At 43.7% G+C, this 14,953-nt stretch overlaps 1 protein-coding gene across 8 annotated transcripts in view; it reads left to right on the top strand.

The window, feature by feature from the left end:
* si:ch211-285f17.1 (sickle tail protein homolog) overlaps nucleotides 1-14,953 on the top strand; it is an 88,084-nt gene that overhangs the window by 45,031 nt on the left and 28,100 nt on the right. For 6 of the 8 annotated variants that reach the window (XM_068582166.1, XM_068582165.1, XM_068582159.1 and 3 more), the window contains exon 2: nucleotides 1,473-1,759. In XM_068582166.1, the coding sequence (XP_068438267.1) occupies nucleotides 1,473-1,759 (287 nt within the window). Of the gene's footprint in view, nucleotides 1-1,472; nucleotides 1,760-3,057; nucleotides 3,464-10,736; nucleotides 10,853-14,953 lie in introns of those variants that run through there. The other 2 variants (XM_068582163.1, XM_068582162.1) reach the window with 2 other exon arrangements.

Below are 14,953 nucleotides of genomic sequence, written 5' to 3'. Positions count from 1 at the left end.
CTAAAGTGCAATGGAAGAGGAAACAGCAGATGAAGACAAAGATTGTTCACTTGGGGAAGGTAATGAGCTTTCTGACATGCCACCCGCAAATTAATTCTGATCCTCAGAGGTTTGAGTCTGTTCTGTCTGCTGTGTGTAATTTGGTTAGCAGTGGGGAAACTGTTTGGGAGTTAAAAATAGGATTGGAAGTACATGAGACTACTGCAGCTCTGAACTTGAGAGGTGTGGGGGTTTGGGTTGATGGGGCTGTTGACGAAGCTTAACCGTGACACTAGTATTTATTTTTGAGTGGCTTTTCTACATAAGATCTGCAGGTGAAAACTGTAGATTACATTACCTCCCTCTCAGTCTCAACATATCTTTGACAAGCACACAGCGTGCTTTCAAAAAAAAAAAAAAGCCGTATTAAACAACCCACAGTAGTGGAAAATCACTTGAAATATCCATTTTCAACTGTTTAGGAGCTGAACTCATTAAGAGTACCTTTATTTTCCGTCATTACACTCTGAAAAGTTCACATTATACCTGCCTGTCCAGGAAACAAGGCTTTCTTTGCTTCTATCTATATTTTCTCTTCTATTTCCTCTCCTTTTCTGTTCTCTTCTTTTCTCCTCTCCTCTCTTGCAGAAAAGAGGAACAGGAAAGATGTCAGATTGATGGATTATTTATTTATTCTCCAGGCACTGATTGATTTAATAAGATAACAGAGTGCACCAATGTTGTTGTGCCTAAAGAGGTTGTATTTATTCTTCCCTGAAATAAAATATCCATCACCAACACCTCTTTTGTTTAAGAAAGTATTTGTTTATGTGATAAAAGGGAACAACTTGCAAATTGCAGTTTAAATATGGCTCAAGCCTTCCTAAAAAGTAACAAAAGACATTTTGGATTCAAAGAAAATCAAATTAAAATGTCAAGCTTCAATAAAATGTATTGTATCAAGCAGTTTTTGCTCATTTATACTTTTTTTGCAAGGCCCTGGTTGCATAAACAGATGCTCTAGATATCATTCCGAGTTTCTCCATTTGTATTCTTACATTAATGGATATCTTTGACTTTTATATTGTCAAATTAAATTATGGATTTAGTGCCGACGTAAAACATCATGAATATATAATGAACTGGGTCGCTTCTGGAGAGAATATTAACATGATTGTGCATAAAGGAGTCTGTTAGTTTGATCTTTTCTTTACTTTCGAATGGAGTGTGATAAACTTAAAGAGCAGAGCTCACAGTCTGAATGATATCCACTTTGTTCAAGTGTTCGGTCTCAGATGGTTGAATTTGCCCTTACAAGCCTTCTTCATGACCTCTGGAATCACATCACACACACACACACACACACACACACACACACACACACACACACACACACACACACACACACACACACACACACACACACACATCCTTCCTGTCAAAACATCAGCACAGCACATCTGTTTTGACCCCTTGCCTCTCTGTCCCCTCAGAACAAAGCAAGAGCAACCTGAAGGTAACCTCCTCGGAGGACGCCCAGCACGTCAGCCGCAGACAGGCCTCCCCAAATGGGACGGCCCCTTCAAAAGGGGACGCCAAAGGCAGCCGCACTGTCCCTCGTAGGCACACGTTAGGGGGAGCCCGCGGCTCTCGAGAGATCCTGGCGATGCAGCCGCCGGACATGGACAAGAAGAGGGAGGCCTTCCTGGAGCATCTGAAGCAGAAATACCCCCATCACGCCTCTGCGATCATGGGCCACCAGGAAAGGCTGCGAGAGCAGGTCAGTGGGTTGAGAGAGGCAATGTTGTCGTGTGTCTTAGCATTAATATAGAACAAAAATAATCAAACGATAAAGTGTGGTGTGAAAGGTGTCGCACATGGTGACAAACCCACAAAGCTCTACGCAGCGTTGTAGCATCTTTCAGGACATTGTTTTTGTTTTATGGCCTGCTAACGCCATCCGCCTTGTTTCTACATGGAAGCAGCTGTTGTTTGTGTGAAATGTCTAATCATTGTTTAGTCTTTGAAGTTTGTACAATACCTGTCTGTACAATATAGACTTTCATGATATGTCTCCTTTCCTATATTTTTATTTAACAATGTAATGTCCAGTTTGTGCCCTAAATGTGTAGCTGGTGCTAGCAGCCGGTTAGCTTAGCGTCAAAGGAATCAGCCACATACCACTGAGGTAACATTGCAGCAGAACTATTTTCTCCTCTCCCTTTTTTGCCGCAGGTTAAATGTGAAGTCTGTCCTATAAATCTGCCTGTCACGTTTCCCTCCCACAGCTGCTGTGAAACCGTAATGTGGTGTTTTTTATGAAGGAGTAGAACACACGAGAAGAGTTTGAATTGTCCGCAGACTCTCACGCCTGTTTTGCCTTAATTGGTGTTGCTTATAGCTTCAGACTTTTTTGTTTATTATATACGACAGTGTGGCATATTAACTATACGTCTTAATGGTGTTTTGGAGCATTTTCTCATCGTAAAGTCTTTTTGAAGTCAAGTAAGTTGATGTGGGGGGAAGGGGCAACACAGAGGGAGTCCCAAACAGGACATTTGGCTCACCTGGTCATTGTCTGCTCGTTTGCTCTGGGTCAGAGGAGACAAAAGGGAGGGGGCAAGCTGGCTTTGTAGCCAAAACAATTGAGGTAATGATGAGATTGGCACTGAGCCACAGGGGAGCTCCAGGCAGTGGTACGAGGCATTGTGCAGGAGGAATTTTGTGTGCTGCTCTCAGACCGGCCCACACAGCCTGCACACATGCAAAGTGAACCCCTTTTCACGAGGAAGTGATCGTGAACTCTTTCCCATTTGCATGGCTAAAATCAGTCAGCAGGGATGCTGTGTTATGTTGCTCCAAACCAATCGACTCAACTGTGTTTTTGTATGCATGAGGGAGAGAGAGAGAGAGAGGGCTGCGGGAGAGAGGAGGGTGTGTAGAGAGAGAGAAGAAAGAGAGAGAGAGAGAGAGAGAGAGAGAGAGAGAGAGAGAGAGAGAGAGAGAGAGAGAGAGAGAGAGAGAGAGAGAGAGAGAGCATTATTTCACTTATTTTGAAGTCTCAATGGAGAAAGCTGTGCGCATCTGAAGTTGCGCAGGGAAATGGAGGGAAGGGTTTGTTGTGAGCTTGAGGTAGTCTGACAGGTAAATTCAGCTCTGAACCGGGGTGGAGTCAGAGTTGCCATAGTGAGTCGTGATGTCACCGCTGGAGGGGCTCAGTTTACGTGTAGGTGCCTGCTGGAGCGAGCTGGCTGCGCGAGCGCTGTGCAGCCTGTGTGCGAGCGTGTATATGTGTATGTGAGTGTGTGTGCGTGTGTGTGTGTGTGAGCGGGGACGCGGCTCTGCAGAACAGGCGATGGATCCGAAGAATGTCTCGAGGCATGGCTCAGCCGAGGAATAGAAGTAAAGTTTACATGCAGACGGAATAAACTTGTCTTATCGACGCCTTCAGTCCGGGCAGAGGCAGTAAAAAAAAAAAAAAAAGGTAGGAGAGCCGACAGTCGGAAACTTTGCTGTTCTTTTTTTATTTTTTTTACGCAGTCCAGCCGCTGCGTGCCATTGTGAGTACTACCGCATTAATGCACGGATTATTGCGCTTTTAAAAGCAAAGTGTAGTCCGCCACGGGAGTGTTTGTGCAGCAGCACAGTGCACGCCGGCGGGTGTCAGGTGCTGCAAAACTTAAATAAGAAGCAATTGCAAAAACTTTTATAAGGGCGCACGCGTGTTATTAGGAGAGAACAAAAAAAAAAACAGACGGAAAAGTCTTCAAGCGCAACTGATCCCTTCACTTCACCGATGTTTAGTTGGATGGACGCCGTGAGGTGGTCGGCAGTAATTCACCCTGGAAGTACAACCACATATACCTGCAGCAGATCCCCGGGACCCGAGCGAGATGGCACGAACGTGTACAGCAGTAATTAAGCAAATGATCAACTGTGAACGGAAGTTACGGGTTAACAACGTGCCATCTCTCGCAAGATATTGATTATGGAGGTCATATTTCTCAATTTTTTTAACTGATTTTACGCGGCTGGTTACTGATGTAACAATTTCCAATGATGTTATGTTTAGCATGTGGTACAATAACCCTGAAGTCTGAGATTTAGTCATTTCATATTTCTTTTAAATGTGTTTAAATTGAGTTTTGAATGAAACCAGTAGTGGATACTGCCATAATTTCCCTTCAATATAATGTATTGGTTCTTATTTTGGATTCTTATCCTTGACATGCATTTGAATGTATTATTTCATTGACATATTTCTATGATATTACCTTCAATGTGTCCAGGGTTGATGGATTTGTTCAGTGCATGCAATAAGAAGCAGCAAGAGGACTGTTTTCTTTTGTTTACGTATGAGCTTGTGTAGGAAATGATGTTTGGGGTTGTTCCAGGGTCATAGATAATTTAGTTTGGAACATACTGGTCTTATTGGCAAGTGGTTAACTCATCCGACTGTGCTTTCGTAATGGTTGGGTTGCTGTAAAAAACAAACTGTAAATCTAATTTGGGTTATTTCAAAACTTTGTCAAGTTCCTCCCTCGGCTGCTGAATCACTTACATAAGATCAAATCATCTGTTGGGGCTGATATGCCGATTTTGAACGACATGTTAATTTCAAAATTGATTTTGAGATAAAACTCGTATGTTATTCAGCTGTTGGGAGTGAGAGCTGAGTGGTGACGGCTCTTGAGTTCATCATGTCAGGGAAGAAAATACAAGATGCTGTCAGAAAGCAGACTGGTTTGAACATGAATTTCTGGCAAAAGAACGCAGCGCCGCTAAATGAAAAGATGACTGAAGACCGTATTTGACGTAATCTAATTTGGGACGTCAATATGAATGCAACCCTTCACTGCTAATATTACCGGCAGAAAATGAAATCAAGCAAAACTAAAATGACACGTTTATTGAAGCATTTGTCATTTAATGTCCCGGGGAGGACTAATAACTTATTCTGTAAGTAAACAAGTCAAGTGGCTCATGGGCACAGGAGCAGCACGGAGGTTCTCACGCAGACTTAAAAGTGCCGACCATACAGGAAAGACAACATCAGTGGCAACAATGCATTTTTCAGAGGTGAGGAAGAATTGTCTCCGGAGGTTTGAGTTACAAAGGCGGGGGATTTATCAAGGTCAAGCAGAGGTTGGGAAGATGATATCGCTTCAGTCTGAAAAGTGGATGACCCCACTCCTCCCAGCATGACTGCACACACACCCACACACACCCTTCCACACACTCCCCCCACACACACACTGACTCAGCCTTATAAGGTAGCTCCTCATTTCTTCCTTCACATCCTTCTGTGATCTTTAAACCTGCTACAAAAGCGAGTGGTTTAATTTCCTCCTCCTCTCATCAGGCCAGCAAAGACCTGGATCCCACCCAAGGGAGATGAGATAATATCCCACCGGCCTGACCGCCACCCATCCTGTCGCTCCTCTCTCTCTCTCTCTCTTTCTCTCTGTGCTCAGGGGCTTTGACGAGCACAAACCGAACTGCTTGACCGATCACAGACCCACACGCACAAATTCCCTTCTTCCGCCAGTGTGTCAGTGTATGTGTGTGATGAGCTGTGACTTCCGAGGCCCCTGGTTTCTCGACAGAGTGGAGCGGTGCATGTACAGCTGTGGACACCAGGCAGACAGGCAGGCAGACAGACAGGTCTGTTACCCCCAAACTGTGATAATCCATTGGTTGATGAGAGCACAGATACCGTAGCAGCATGAGTCAAAATAGGTTGCACTTTCTTCCAGCGTAACTGTGCAGTACTTGATTCAGTGTGTAAGTGAGCTGTGATGAAGAAAGGTGATGTCAGGTATTTTCTATGCGGCAATCTGAACTGAACAATACGATAATCAGATTCTGATAACAGTTCTGGTGCCAGTTAGTTTGTTTTCGATTTTTCAGAGATGAATTTACGACTAAAGATGTTTTTTTTATTTCTGGCTTAGGGTGAGACCATTTTTCAATTCATCACAATACAGTCTCTTGCGCTTGTAATGTGTTTTTATTTCCTTTTATTCCCTGTTTTTGAAAACCAGTTTTCGGTTGTTTGCCATTGAAATGATGGCACACACGATGAACATGTTGAGAGCGGCTGTCTGTGTGGACTAAAAAGCCAAGATGCCGTGCAAGCCCTCGGAATTTAAAGCACATCGTGCATTGAATAAATACAAATGTGTTTTATTCAATTACAAAATACATATTTTTACAAATATAGCATTTGTAGAAATGGGCATTTTTCCGAGGTATTGTTTCTCTCCTAATTCACGCATAATCTATTGTAGATAACTGTCTTGTAATGCACCATTTGTTGGCAACGTAGCGCGGCAGTACTGTATCATGATAACATCTTTGAAGTTAACCTGAATACTTTTTTACATGACACAATTTAATAACTCGAGGGGATGATAATAATAATATTGTTTACGTTGGAAAAAGAAGGAACTTTTTTTGGGAACAATACATTTGAAGAAGCTTTAGTAAGATGGCAGCGTGCACAAGATCTGCACCGTCACTCCAATTCATGTTGGGAAAAAGAAAATCCACATACCGACTGTTAATTTCTCAAATGTACTGTAAACTCGGCAACATTTGGTCGAACCCCTCCCCTCCCCTCCCTCCCCTCCCACATCCTTCGCTCTGTGGGCTCCTGGCGCCGCTACACTCTTGCTCCCTAGAACCAAGGTCGCTTCGATAACGCTGGCTCCGAGCATGCATTACCTCCCTGGGAGAGATCTGATCAAAGAATAGGGAGGGAGGTTTTGGGAGGAGTGTTTTTAACTAAACTGCACAAAGAAAAATAATCATTCTTTGTCTTCCACTCTTGGCACAGTATTCATGCAGTATCACAAGAGTTGACGGAGATGATCTGGTAAGCTCACATGCAGATTACTGCACACTGGGCCATTTTGACTCATGTGATATTTTGACAAAAGACCTCTTTGTCGCGGCCTGTGTTGCACCTTGTGTCGGAAATCACACAAGCAGACACTGTGTGCGGCAGGTCTGCAGCAAAACATCTGCTTATAATCATCATCGAACCTCCTCCGCTGACCATCGGGAACAGGAGCTGCACTGTTTTTAATAGCATCTGCCACCTCGGCACGCAGTGACAGTTTGAACGCTGCCGCGAGTAACACAAACAAGAAGCACGGGGTTAATGACGGGCATGCGTTGACCTGCCAGTTAATAGGGGTTATGTGGCGGGGGGGGGGGATCTCGGGGGGTGCAGCACCCCAACTGAGAGGACAAGTGGTCCGTGGAGCGGCGCCAAGGCTGTGTCTAATCCCGAGTGTCGTAGGGCGGGAGGGGGTTTAAGCCGCTCCAACAGAAGGCCCTGATGGACCTGCCTCTGATCACTGCTGATAATGAGTCAAGCCAGACAGAATTTTGCACAGAAAACGCAACGCCGGTGCGTTAATCAGACCCGCTAATCAGGTCTGAGCTCTTTTCCGTGTACTGCGCTGCAGCTCTTCTTAACAACAGAAGTCAGAGTTGTCTTTGTACATTGTTGCCCCTCTGGTATAACAGGCGGGTGTTGGTATGGAGGATCATTAAGTGTTCAGGTTCTTGCTAAGAATGGAGGTGAAATGTCTGGGATCTCTTTAACCTTTAACCATTACATTCCTGTAGGTGTAATTAAGGCAGTTTGTCAACACAGTGGTTGCAGCCTGAGGAACATTCCTCGACTTATTATTTTTTTTATCACCTTTGCTGTCACTATGGAGCGCCACACTGGCAGAAAAAAAACATATCTGACGTTTCATTTTGTATTATAGTACCTCTAATAACAAGAGATGAATTAAATTGTCCGTTACTGAATAGCCTGCAAGCTCTCCGCCCTCAAATGTCACATCCTTCCCAGTAGTTACCTGTTTGGTTGGTCTTTTATGTTTGTTTGGTGCCTGAAGGAGGCCGTAGGCTTCAGGCCTGTTGGCGTCCTTTCTATTCTTTGTTCGTTCAGCAAGATGATGCCACTTATTAGACTTGATTGAGGAACTCATTTACTTTGCTGAGTCGCTAAGCTAATGGACAAAACGTGCCGTCACCAGTCAGGCTGATATGACGCACATGCTGTTGTGTTCACTGTTGTTGTGTTATGTATTTGTGTTACGGATATTCTTTCATTTTCATGGATTGCCGTCACTGGCACGTGTTCATATCTTTTATATATTGACAAAGATATTGCAAGTTGTATGACCCCCCAGAACCAAATGTGGGCAAGCAGGAGTGGGTTCTCCTTGTTTTCTCTATCTGTTGCTATCTTTGCATGCAGCCTGACATCTGGACTCCACCTTGGGCCAAAGGTATGAGCCTAACTTCAAAAGGCAAATCAGACACAGAGGCACATCGGGATGAGTTCACCGCTGACAGGACCGGCTCCAAGCATCTGGCTCAAACCTTATTTTGATCTCATGTGCTTTACTTCCAGTTGGCCCTTCTCAGTGGAGACAAAGGGGCGCAGTGTTGTTGTGGGGCAGAGCGAAGCATGGCGGCAACTTGGCTCAAAGTCAGACTTGCTTTTCGAAACGTTTCAAAACAAATCTTCAGCAAATAGAACGAGAATGCGGTTTATTTTTTACTTAAACAAGATGACATAGACGACTGGGAACACCTGGAATAGGAGTAAGTATACGGTGGGAAAGTATATATTTCAGGCCTCGGCAGCAAATGGAATCAGTAATAAATTAGATTATTTGACAGAAGTGAAGCATGTGCTGCCGTTAATCATAGCACCTTCAACTTGGGTTGACACCATAATCTTCCTCAACTACGGCTCATGTTTTACGTATACAGGTATTCACCTGTTGGTTTAGTTCGCTGCTTCTCGCTTTGCAGATGGTGTGAACGTGGGAGCTAGAAAAAAAACAAGTCGGGTCGGCTCAGTGTAGAGAAGATATAACGCGATAAGCATCAGTGCATGCTGTTGTTTATTAACAGTTGAGTTTTCATGGCTTAACATCACTGAGTCATCCAGAGCTAAGAATTGTGGGTGAGCAATGTTTCACATTGCGTCTGTCAGAGGTCAAAAACAGGTCATGTTACTACCAGTCAAGGAGAGGAAAAAACAATGGATAGTTGTGAAAAATAAGCATAACAGCACAGAATATAATCAGGAGTAAACTTTCAAGTATAAAATAAATTGAAGCTGATCACTTTTTCAGGAAATTCTGAAACGTTTAATGAAGTTCTATCAAGTTAAATGAAAACAGTTTGCGCCTGATTATCTGACTTTTTCTCCACACACAGAAAGCCTCCTCTAGGGGAGCGGGTATAATAAATCTCAGTGGAGGAGCGCATGTTGTCTTCGGTGACTTGTTAATTAGGCTTGAATAGCGAAGCCATTATCAGGGCTGGTTTTATGGGACGAAAGAGGAGACTTGACACTTGACAAAATACTGTGATTTAAAACCATCCAAGACTCCCAACACATTGTTATGGAATGAAGGTGCAAAAAGCTTTAGCTTCGGCAGTACTAGAATAAAGCCCCTTTGATCCCAGTAGATTATATGTGCGTCTCTGTGTGTGCAACATGATGTAGAGGATGCAGGACTCCGGTTTCTCCGGAGAGAAGAAAGCCGTCTTTGTTTTGGTGACCACAGGCTCGAAGCCACACACACATCCACACGTTCTCAGATATACTTCCAGAGAGGCTCGAATTAGACCTGGAAGGTGATTTCTTTCAGGAGAGATGCTCTCTGGAGACGGACCAGGTTCATGTGAGGACGTGTCATATAAATGGGCCATCAGGAATATGAGCTTGGCTCTGTCCACTGTGCATATGCAGATGGGTGCTCTTTGTGTTTTCGTTGTGCAGGGATCCTGTGCGGTTGTGTGTGCGTGTGTCGTTATTCTGGGATAATCTAAGTGTTTTCAAGGTTAAATGTGTTTTGCTCTCGATGAAGTGATTTCAAAGAACAAGTCTTGACAGATCACGGTTGTGTAGTCACTTTGGCAAATAGTTGGCATCTATTTATTTGGTGAGAGAGACAGTGAGCGAGAAGACTTAATGCTTGCACTCTGGTGGGTGTGTGCAGAGCGTTGCATGCAAGACGAGTAAATGATCCGTCTTGGTATAAGTCTGGACCTGTCGTTTGATGCAAGGCCTCGACTCGACTGCGCGGTTTCAAACTCCGACACGGCACCTTTGTCGATGAAAAAGTGAACTCAAGCAACAACAATTGCTCTTCCTGCAATGATTCCAACATTTATTTGCTATTATTGTAATATTTGTCCCATTGGTATGTGAATGCGTGAGCATGTGTTCATGCACTTTTTGTGTGTGTGTGTGTGTGTGTGTGTGTGTGTGTGTGTGTGTGTGTGCTCTATAGGACGAGGGTCTGCTGACTATCTATCACAGGCTTTCAGGATTCCTGTAGGTAGAGCAGGGTCTTATCTCCTCTGGACACCAGTGCTATTTCTCTGTCTTCAGCCACAGCCACTGGGGCAGTGAGATGGAAACTGAGATGGAACATGTGTATCAGTGTGAGCGCTGCCGTTTTAAGATGAAATGCATTTTTTTTTATTTCCTGGATGGAAACTTTATGTAGTGTTAAAGCTGTTTTGGGATTCTATTCTCTGCTAATAGGCTGCTGGAATAGCCTGCAAGTAAAATATATTCGCACAGACGTCCCTAATTCTCAACGTCTCTCTCTTTCCAAAACTCTGTCTTGCACAGTCGTGCACCGATGCATCACGTCAGACATACAAAAAAGCAGGGGCATCCGCTGTGAGTTACATCAGAAAGGGAAGGGAGCAGAACGGGGCAGTTGTACAGAGCAAGCGCTACAAGGGCTGAAATAACAAGTGGAGGAAATTATCTTGTTTCCAGTCACTGGTGGAAGGATATCGACGTTGGTCTGACATGGTAAATACTACGTTTATGCTTTTAAGATGATTTAGAACGGGATGTCTTCGGTTAAAATGTTTTTGAGGCTGGAATGCGGCCGACTTGTGAATTCAGATTGGAAAAGACTTTTAAAACTGGTGTGGCACCTCGAGAGTTTTCTCCTCCACCAATTCCCACTGGCCGATATATCTGATGGTCACGCAAAGTTGACTTTTGTAACCTCTGTCATTCAGAGGAGTGGGCGATGTCTGCTGGTGATAACCGTGACTAAGTCATGTATGCGTGAGCGGGTGAAATCAATTGGACGGCGTGGCTCACTTGTTGGAAATGTCAGCGGCGGAAGAGATAGTCATCTCGCCTCCTCTCCGTGCGGGGTCAGCACACACAGCAATGTGCTTTCATTTGCAGTCTGAATGGCAGATCTGCTTGATTATATTTCACTCGCCAATGTCATATTGTATTAATAGAATGGCAATAGCTATGGTTATTATTCCGCCCAAATATTTTTCGACATGGTCTTTTGATTATGCACTTGTAGATTGCAGGGCTCAAACTGCCACAACTTCTGGCTTCACCTTCACTGTCAGCTTTGACTGTGGATGCTATAAAATCATCTTCTTTTAACACACTAATTAACAAGCGGGCCCATTTTTTGAAAGGTCATCTGGGGATTTGGACGAAGGGATTAGAGGAGGAATGCATCAGAGGAGGGAGGGAGAGAGGGATGTGGTAGCAATGAATGGGAATGGATGACGAGGGGATTTCGGTATAATGTCATTAAGGCTAGGGGAGACAAAGGATGATGGTCTGTCCGCAGACAGCATATGGACCGAGCGCTGACTGCTTGATTGACAGGGGCTTTATGATTCAAAGTTGAGCAGCACTGCAGTGGCACTGAGTTTTAGACCCATGGCTGTTTTTAATGAAGTCTTGCAGCTTTTGTTCCAGATTTTCTAACTTTTATCTTCGTGGAAAAACTGTGACACACAAAAGGGAGGACTGTACTGATTCTCAAGGACACAAACTCTCAAAGCATCTCACCCAAATGTGACGCTGACCGCATTGAGCCGACGCTCTACGTAGAATAACACGTCACAAAGAGATAAGTTAAGTTAAGTAAGGGTTTAAATGTCTGCCGTCTTCTGTTTATGTGTTTGCCGTACGGATCAGGCTAGGTAATTACTGTTAGCTCAATTTCCACTTCCCAAAGCTCGTGCCAAATTAGCATCTTAAGTGGAAGCTGTGCTCACAACACCGTAGCTTGTGTTAAAAGGCACGGAAGCTTCTACTTCCACTCTCGTGTTTATATTTGTTCACGTCCAGAAAGACGATACAGAAGGAGTCAATGAAACATGTTCCTCTGGTTACTCGCATGTGTTTGCACACTCTGTGTACATCAGAAATGATGCCTGAATTCACCCTGTTAGTGGCTGTGGCGTCTTTTTTTTAAATTTTAGGTGAAAGCCACGCTTTGTTATGAGTACGATACTATAGCCCCAATTTTGTTGATTATTTAAGAAAGTAGGCACCAATCAGTGGGCTTTGTGTAGGCCGGCAGCAGGTGTGGCGCACGGTGCTCTGACAGCTTTCTCCGTGACGCAGCAGGCTCCTGGTGGGAGCTGCCATTATTCTTAACAATTGTGATTTACTTTAATCGCCCCGTCTCGGCTCGGCGTGTCAGGCGGTTTGTCAGGAGCTAAGACAGGGGCCCGCATGATATAACATAATCTGTTCTGCCTGGTGAAATTCTGCACGATTTTTCCCTTCAGTTTCAAATTGCTCTGTGAAACTGCAAACAGGTACAAACGAGAGACATCCATACTGTACGTGCATGCTCAGGTGCAGATTCGCTGAAGTGAAAAATGTTGGCGTTGGAAGAGAGCGCAAGGTATTGTATAAATCGCCTGAATAATTTGAATATTACATTTATTTTGGCAGCGCAGACGTGCACACGCACTGACCTGAGCTTTCTTCGTAATGCCAGCATACTGTTTGTCAGACCACTGTAGCATGAATGTTTTCAGGATGTCCCGGGTTCGGGTCAGATTTTCTGGAACAATGGCCTGACTCACTCATGCATTCGCTCAGTCTGTCTTTGTATCCCTCTGTTTCAAACACAAACACACACAGGCACACAACAAGCACACATTTGAGCTGCTTACTTTCTTGTATCTGTTTTTTTTTTCTACAAGCTCGGTTGTTTGCTTAATCGCGGCCTGTCAACATCCCACTTGACATCCATTTGCTATAAAGCTGCTGCAAGCAGTGCATTTAGATGAGGCATTGAGGTTTTTTTCTAAATCTGCTCTCACACACTCGCATCTTGATGACTTTTTGACAAAGGTGACAACCGACTGACATCGGCTGCAGCACTTCACATCATTCTTGTAGACATTTTCAGATTTCTGACACTTCCAAGATCTATTTTCTCTACTCGTTTCTTCTCAGGGGGCTCTTTTCACGACTCCATAACTTGTCTTATTCCTGTGTATAAGCTAATGTCAGTGTCTCGGTTTCACATTCATCATAGCTGTCAGAGCAAATGTGGCGTACTGAGGGCGCCGCTGCTGAAAAAGCAGAATCACAGGCTGTATGGTTTTGACTGAAGCGAGGGAAATCACTGGTGTGGAATGTCTCGTAGGTGCGAGCGGGTCGAAGCAGGTTTTACGGTGGTAATCAGCGGTTGGCCTGCGGTTTTCACGTCTGTATGCTAAAGCCGTATGGGGTTAGCCAGCACAGGAAGTGGCTTCTAATGCGAGGCTTTTCGGCAACATCAGAAGTAGCCGTTGTCGGTAAAATGATCCCAGTGTGCATGCATGAGAAAGAGGAAGACAGAGGAGTTCATCTGGACTAAACTGTTGACCTTTTGAGGGGACACCTCATTTGTCAGGTGTGGACTGCTGCATAGTGGTTTAACGTAATTACCTCTTTCCACAGGGAGGCAGAAGGTCTCATTTGCAATTTCCTGCACTTTAATATGCGACTGCTTCCGCTTTAACTATCTTCTTTTTTTTTCCCTGTGCATTTCTTCTCCAGCTGTCACACAGTGTCTATATAGACACACTATTGGGATTTGTTAGAAATGGAAAGCAACAGTTTTAATTAGGGCATTTAAAAGTAAAAGAAGAAGTTCCCCTAAGTTAGGATTTAACTACTAGTTTATCTTGTGAGACTTTTAATGAATAGTTTCAGTCTAGACTGATACCTCTCTCCTATCTTCTTATTAAAAAGAAGCTGGAGACAGTTAGCCTAGCTTAGCATAAAGACTTGAAACAGATCGCGGGGCTCTATAACTAATGAAGATCTTCTCATCAAACACTCAAAGAAAGTGATCGTGTATTCTTTCAAACATATAATACTGTTTCTGTGAAGCTTCTGCTGCACTACATTTACATATTCAACTTTGTATTTGACGACATAAACCCGACGGTAAAAACTGGGCAAAACTCTGCAGAATCATATTGTGAAGATATTCATATTTCATGTAATTGTTTAAGAAAAGTTTGGTTACCCAAAGTAATAGTTCTAGTCACTTGAAATATAAAAACTATGTCTTGTTTTCCAAAAGCATATTGTTGAAATATATTTTAGCCCAGCCCTGTCTGATGGTTTTAGTATACAATTAGTTCACCAAGTTTTGTTCATGCACTATATCGATAAAACATGTTGTGTAAACAATCCTGTAAGTTAAAGATGAACAGCAGGTTTATCTTCTTCCACTTTGGTATTTCACAAAATGTTTGATGACACTGCCAGATCAATTTTAAAAATAATTACTAACTGCCAATGATGGAGGACGTCAATATGATTCAGCATTCCTGAGGGTGACACGATAGCACATGAGAAGATAGGAGCGCATTGTGGGAGGGCTGTTTGGACTCCAATGCACACGCTCATCAATCATTCAGCGTTCATATTCAATTTCCCAACACATGTCTGGTATCAGGTGACCCGTCAACTCCATGTGACCCCTTCTGTTTTAAGAGGTCACGATCACGCATTACCAGTGTACGGGCATACTTTTATTCACGTGTGTGTAATCTGTGGGCGCTGCAAGCCTCAGCGTATTTGAATGGAATTACAGGAGTTGTTGAGTGATGGCTCAGCAGTTTTGCCTGC

The sequence above is a fragment of the Clinocottus analis genome, unplaced genomic scaffold (genome assembly GCF_023055335.1).
Source record: "Clinocottus analis isolate CAN_PGR_092001 unplaced genomic scaffold, fCliAna1.0.p SCAF_18, whole genome shotgun sequence".
In the NCBI taxonomy this organism is placed as follows: Eukaryota; Metazoa; Chordata; class Actinopteri; order Perciformes; family Cottidae; genus Clinocottus; species Clinocottus analis.
Note: the sequence above shows the minus strand (reverse complement) of the source record. Positions and strands in the feature narration are given on the sequence as shown.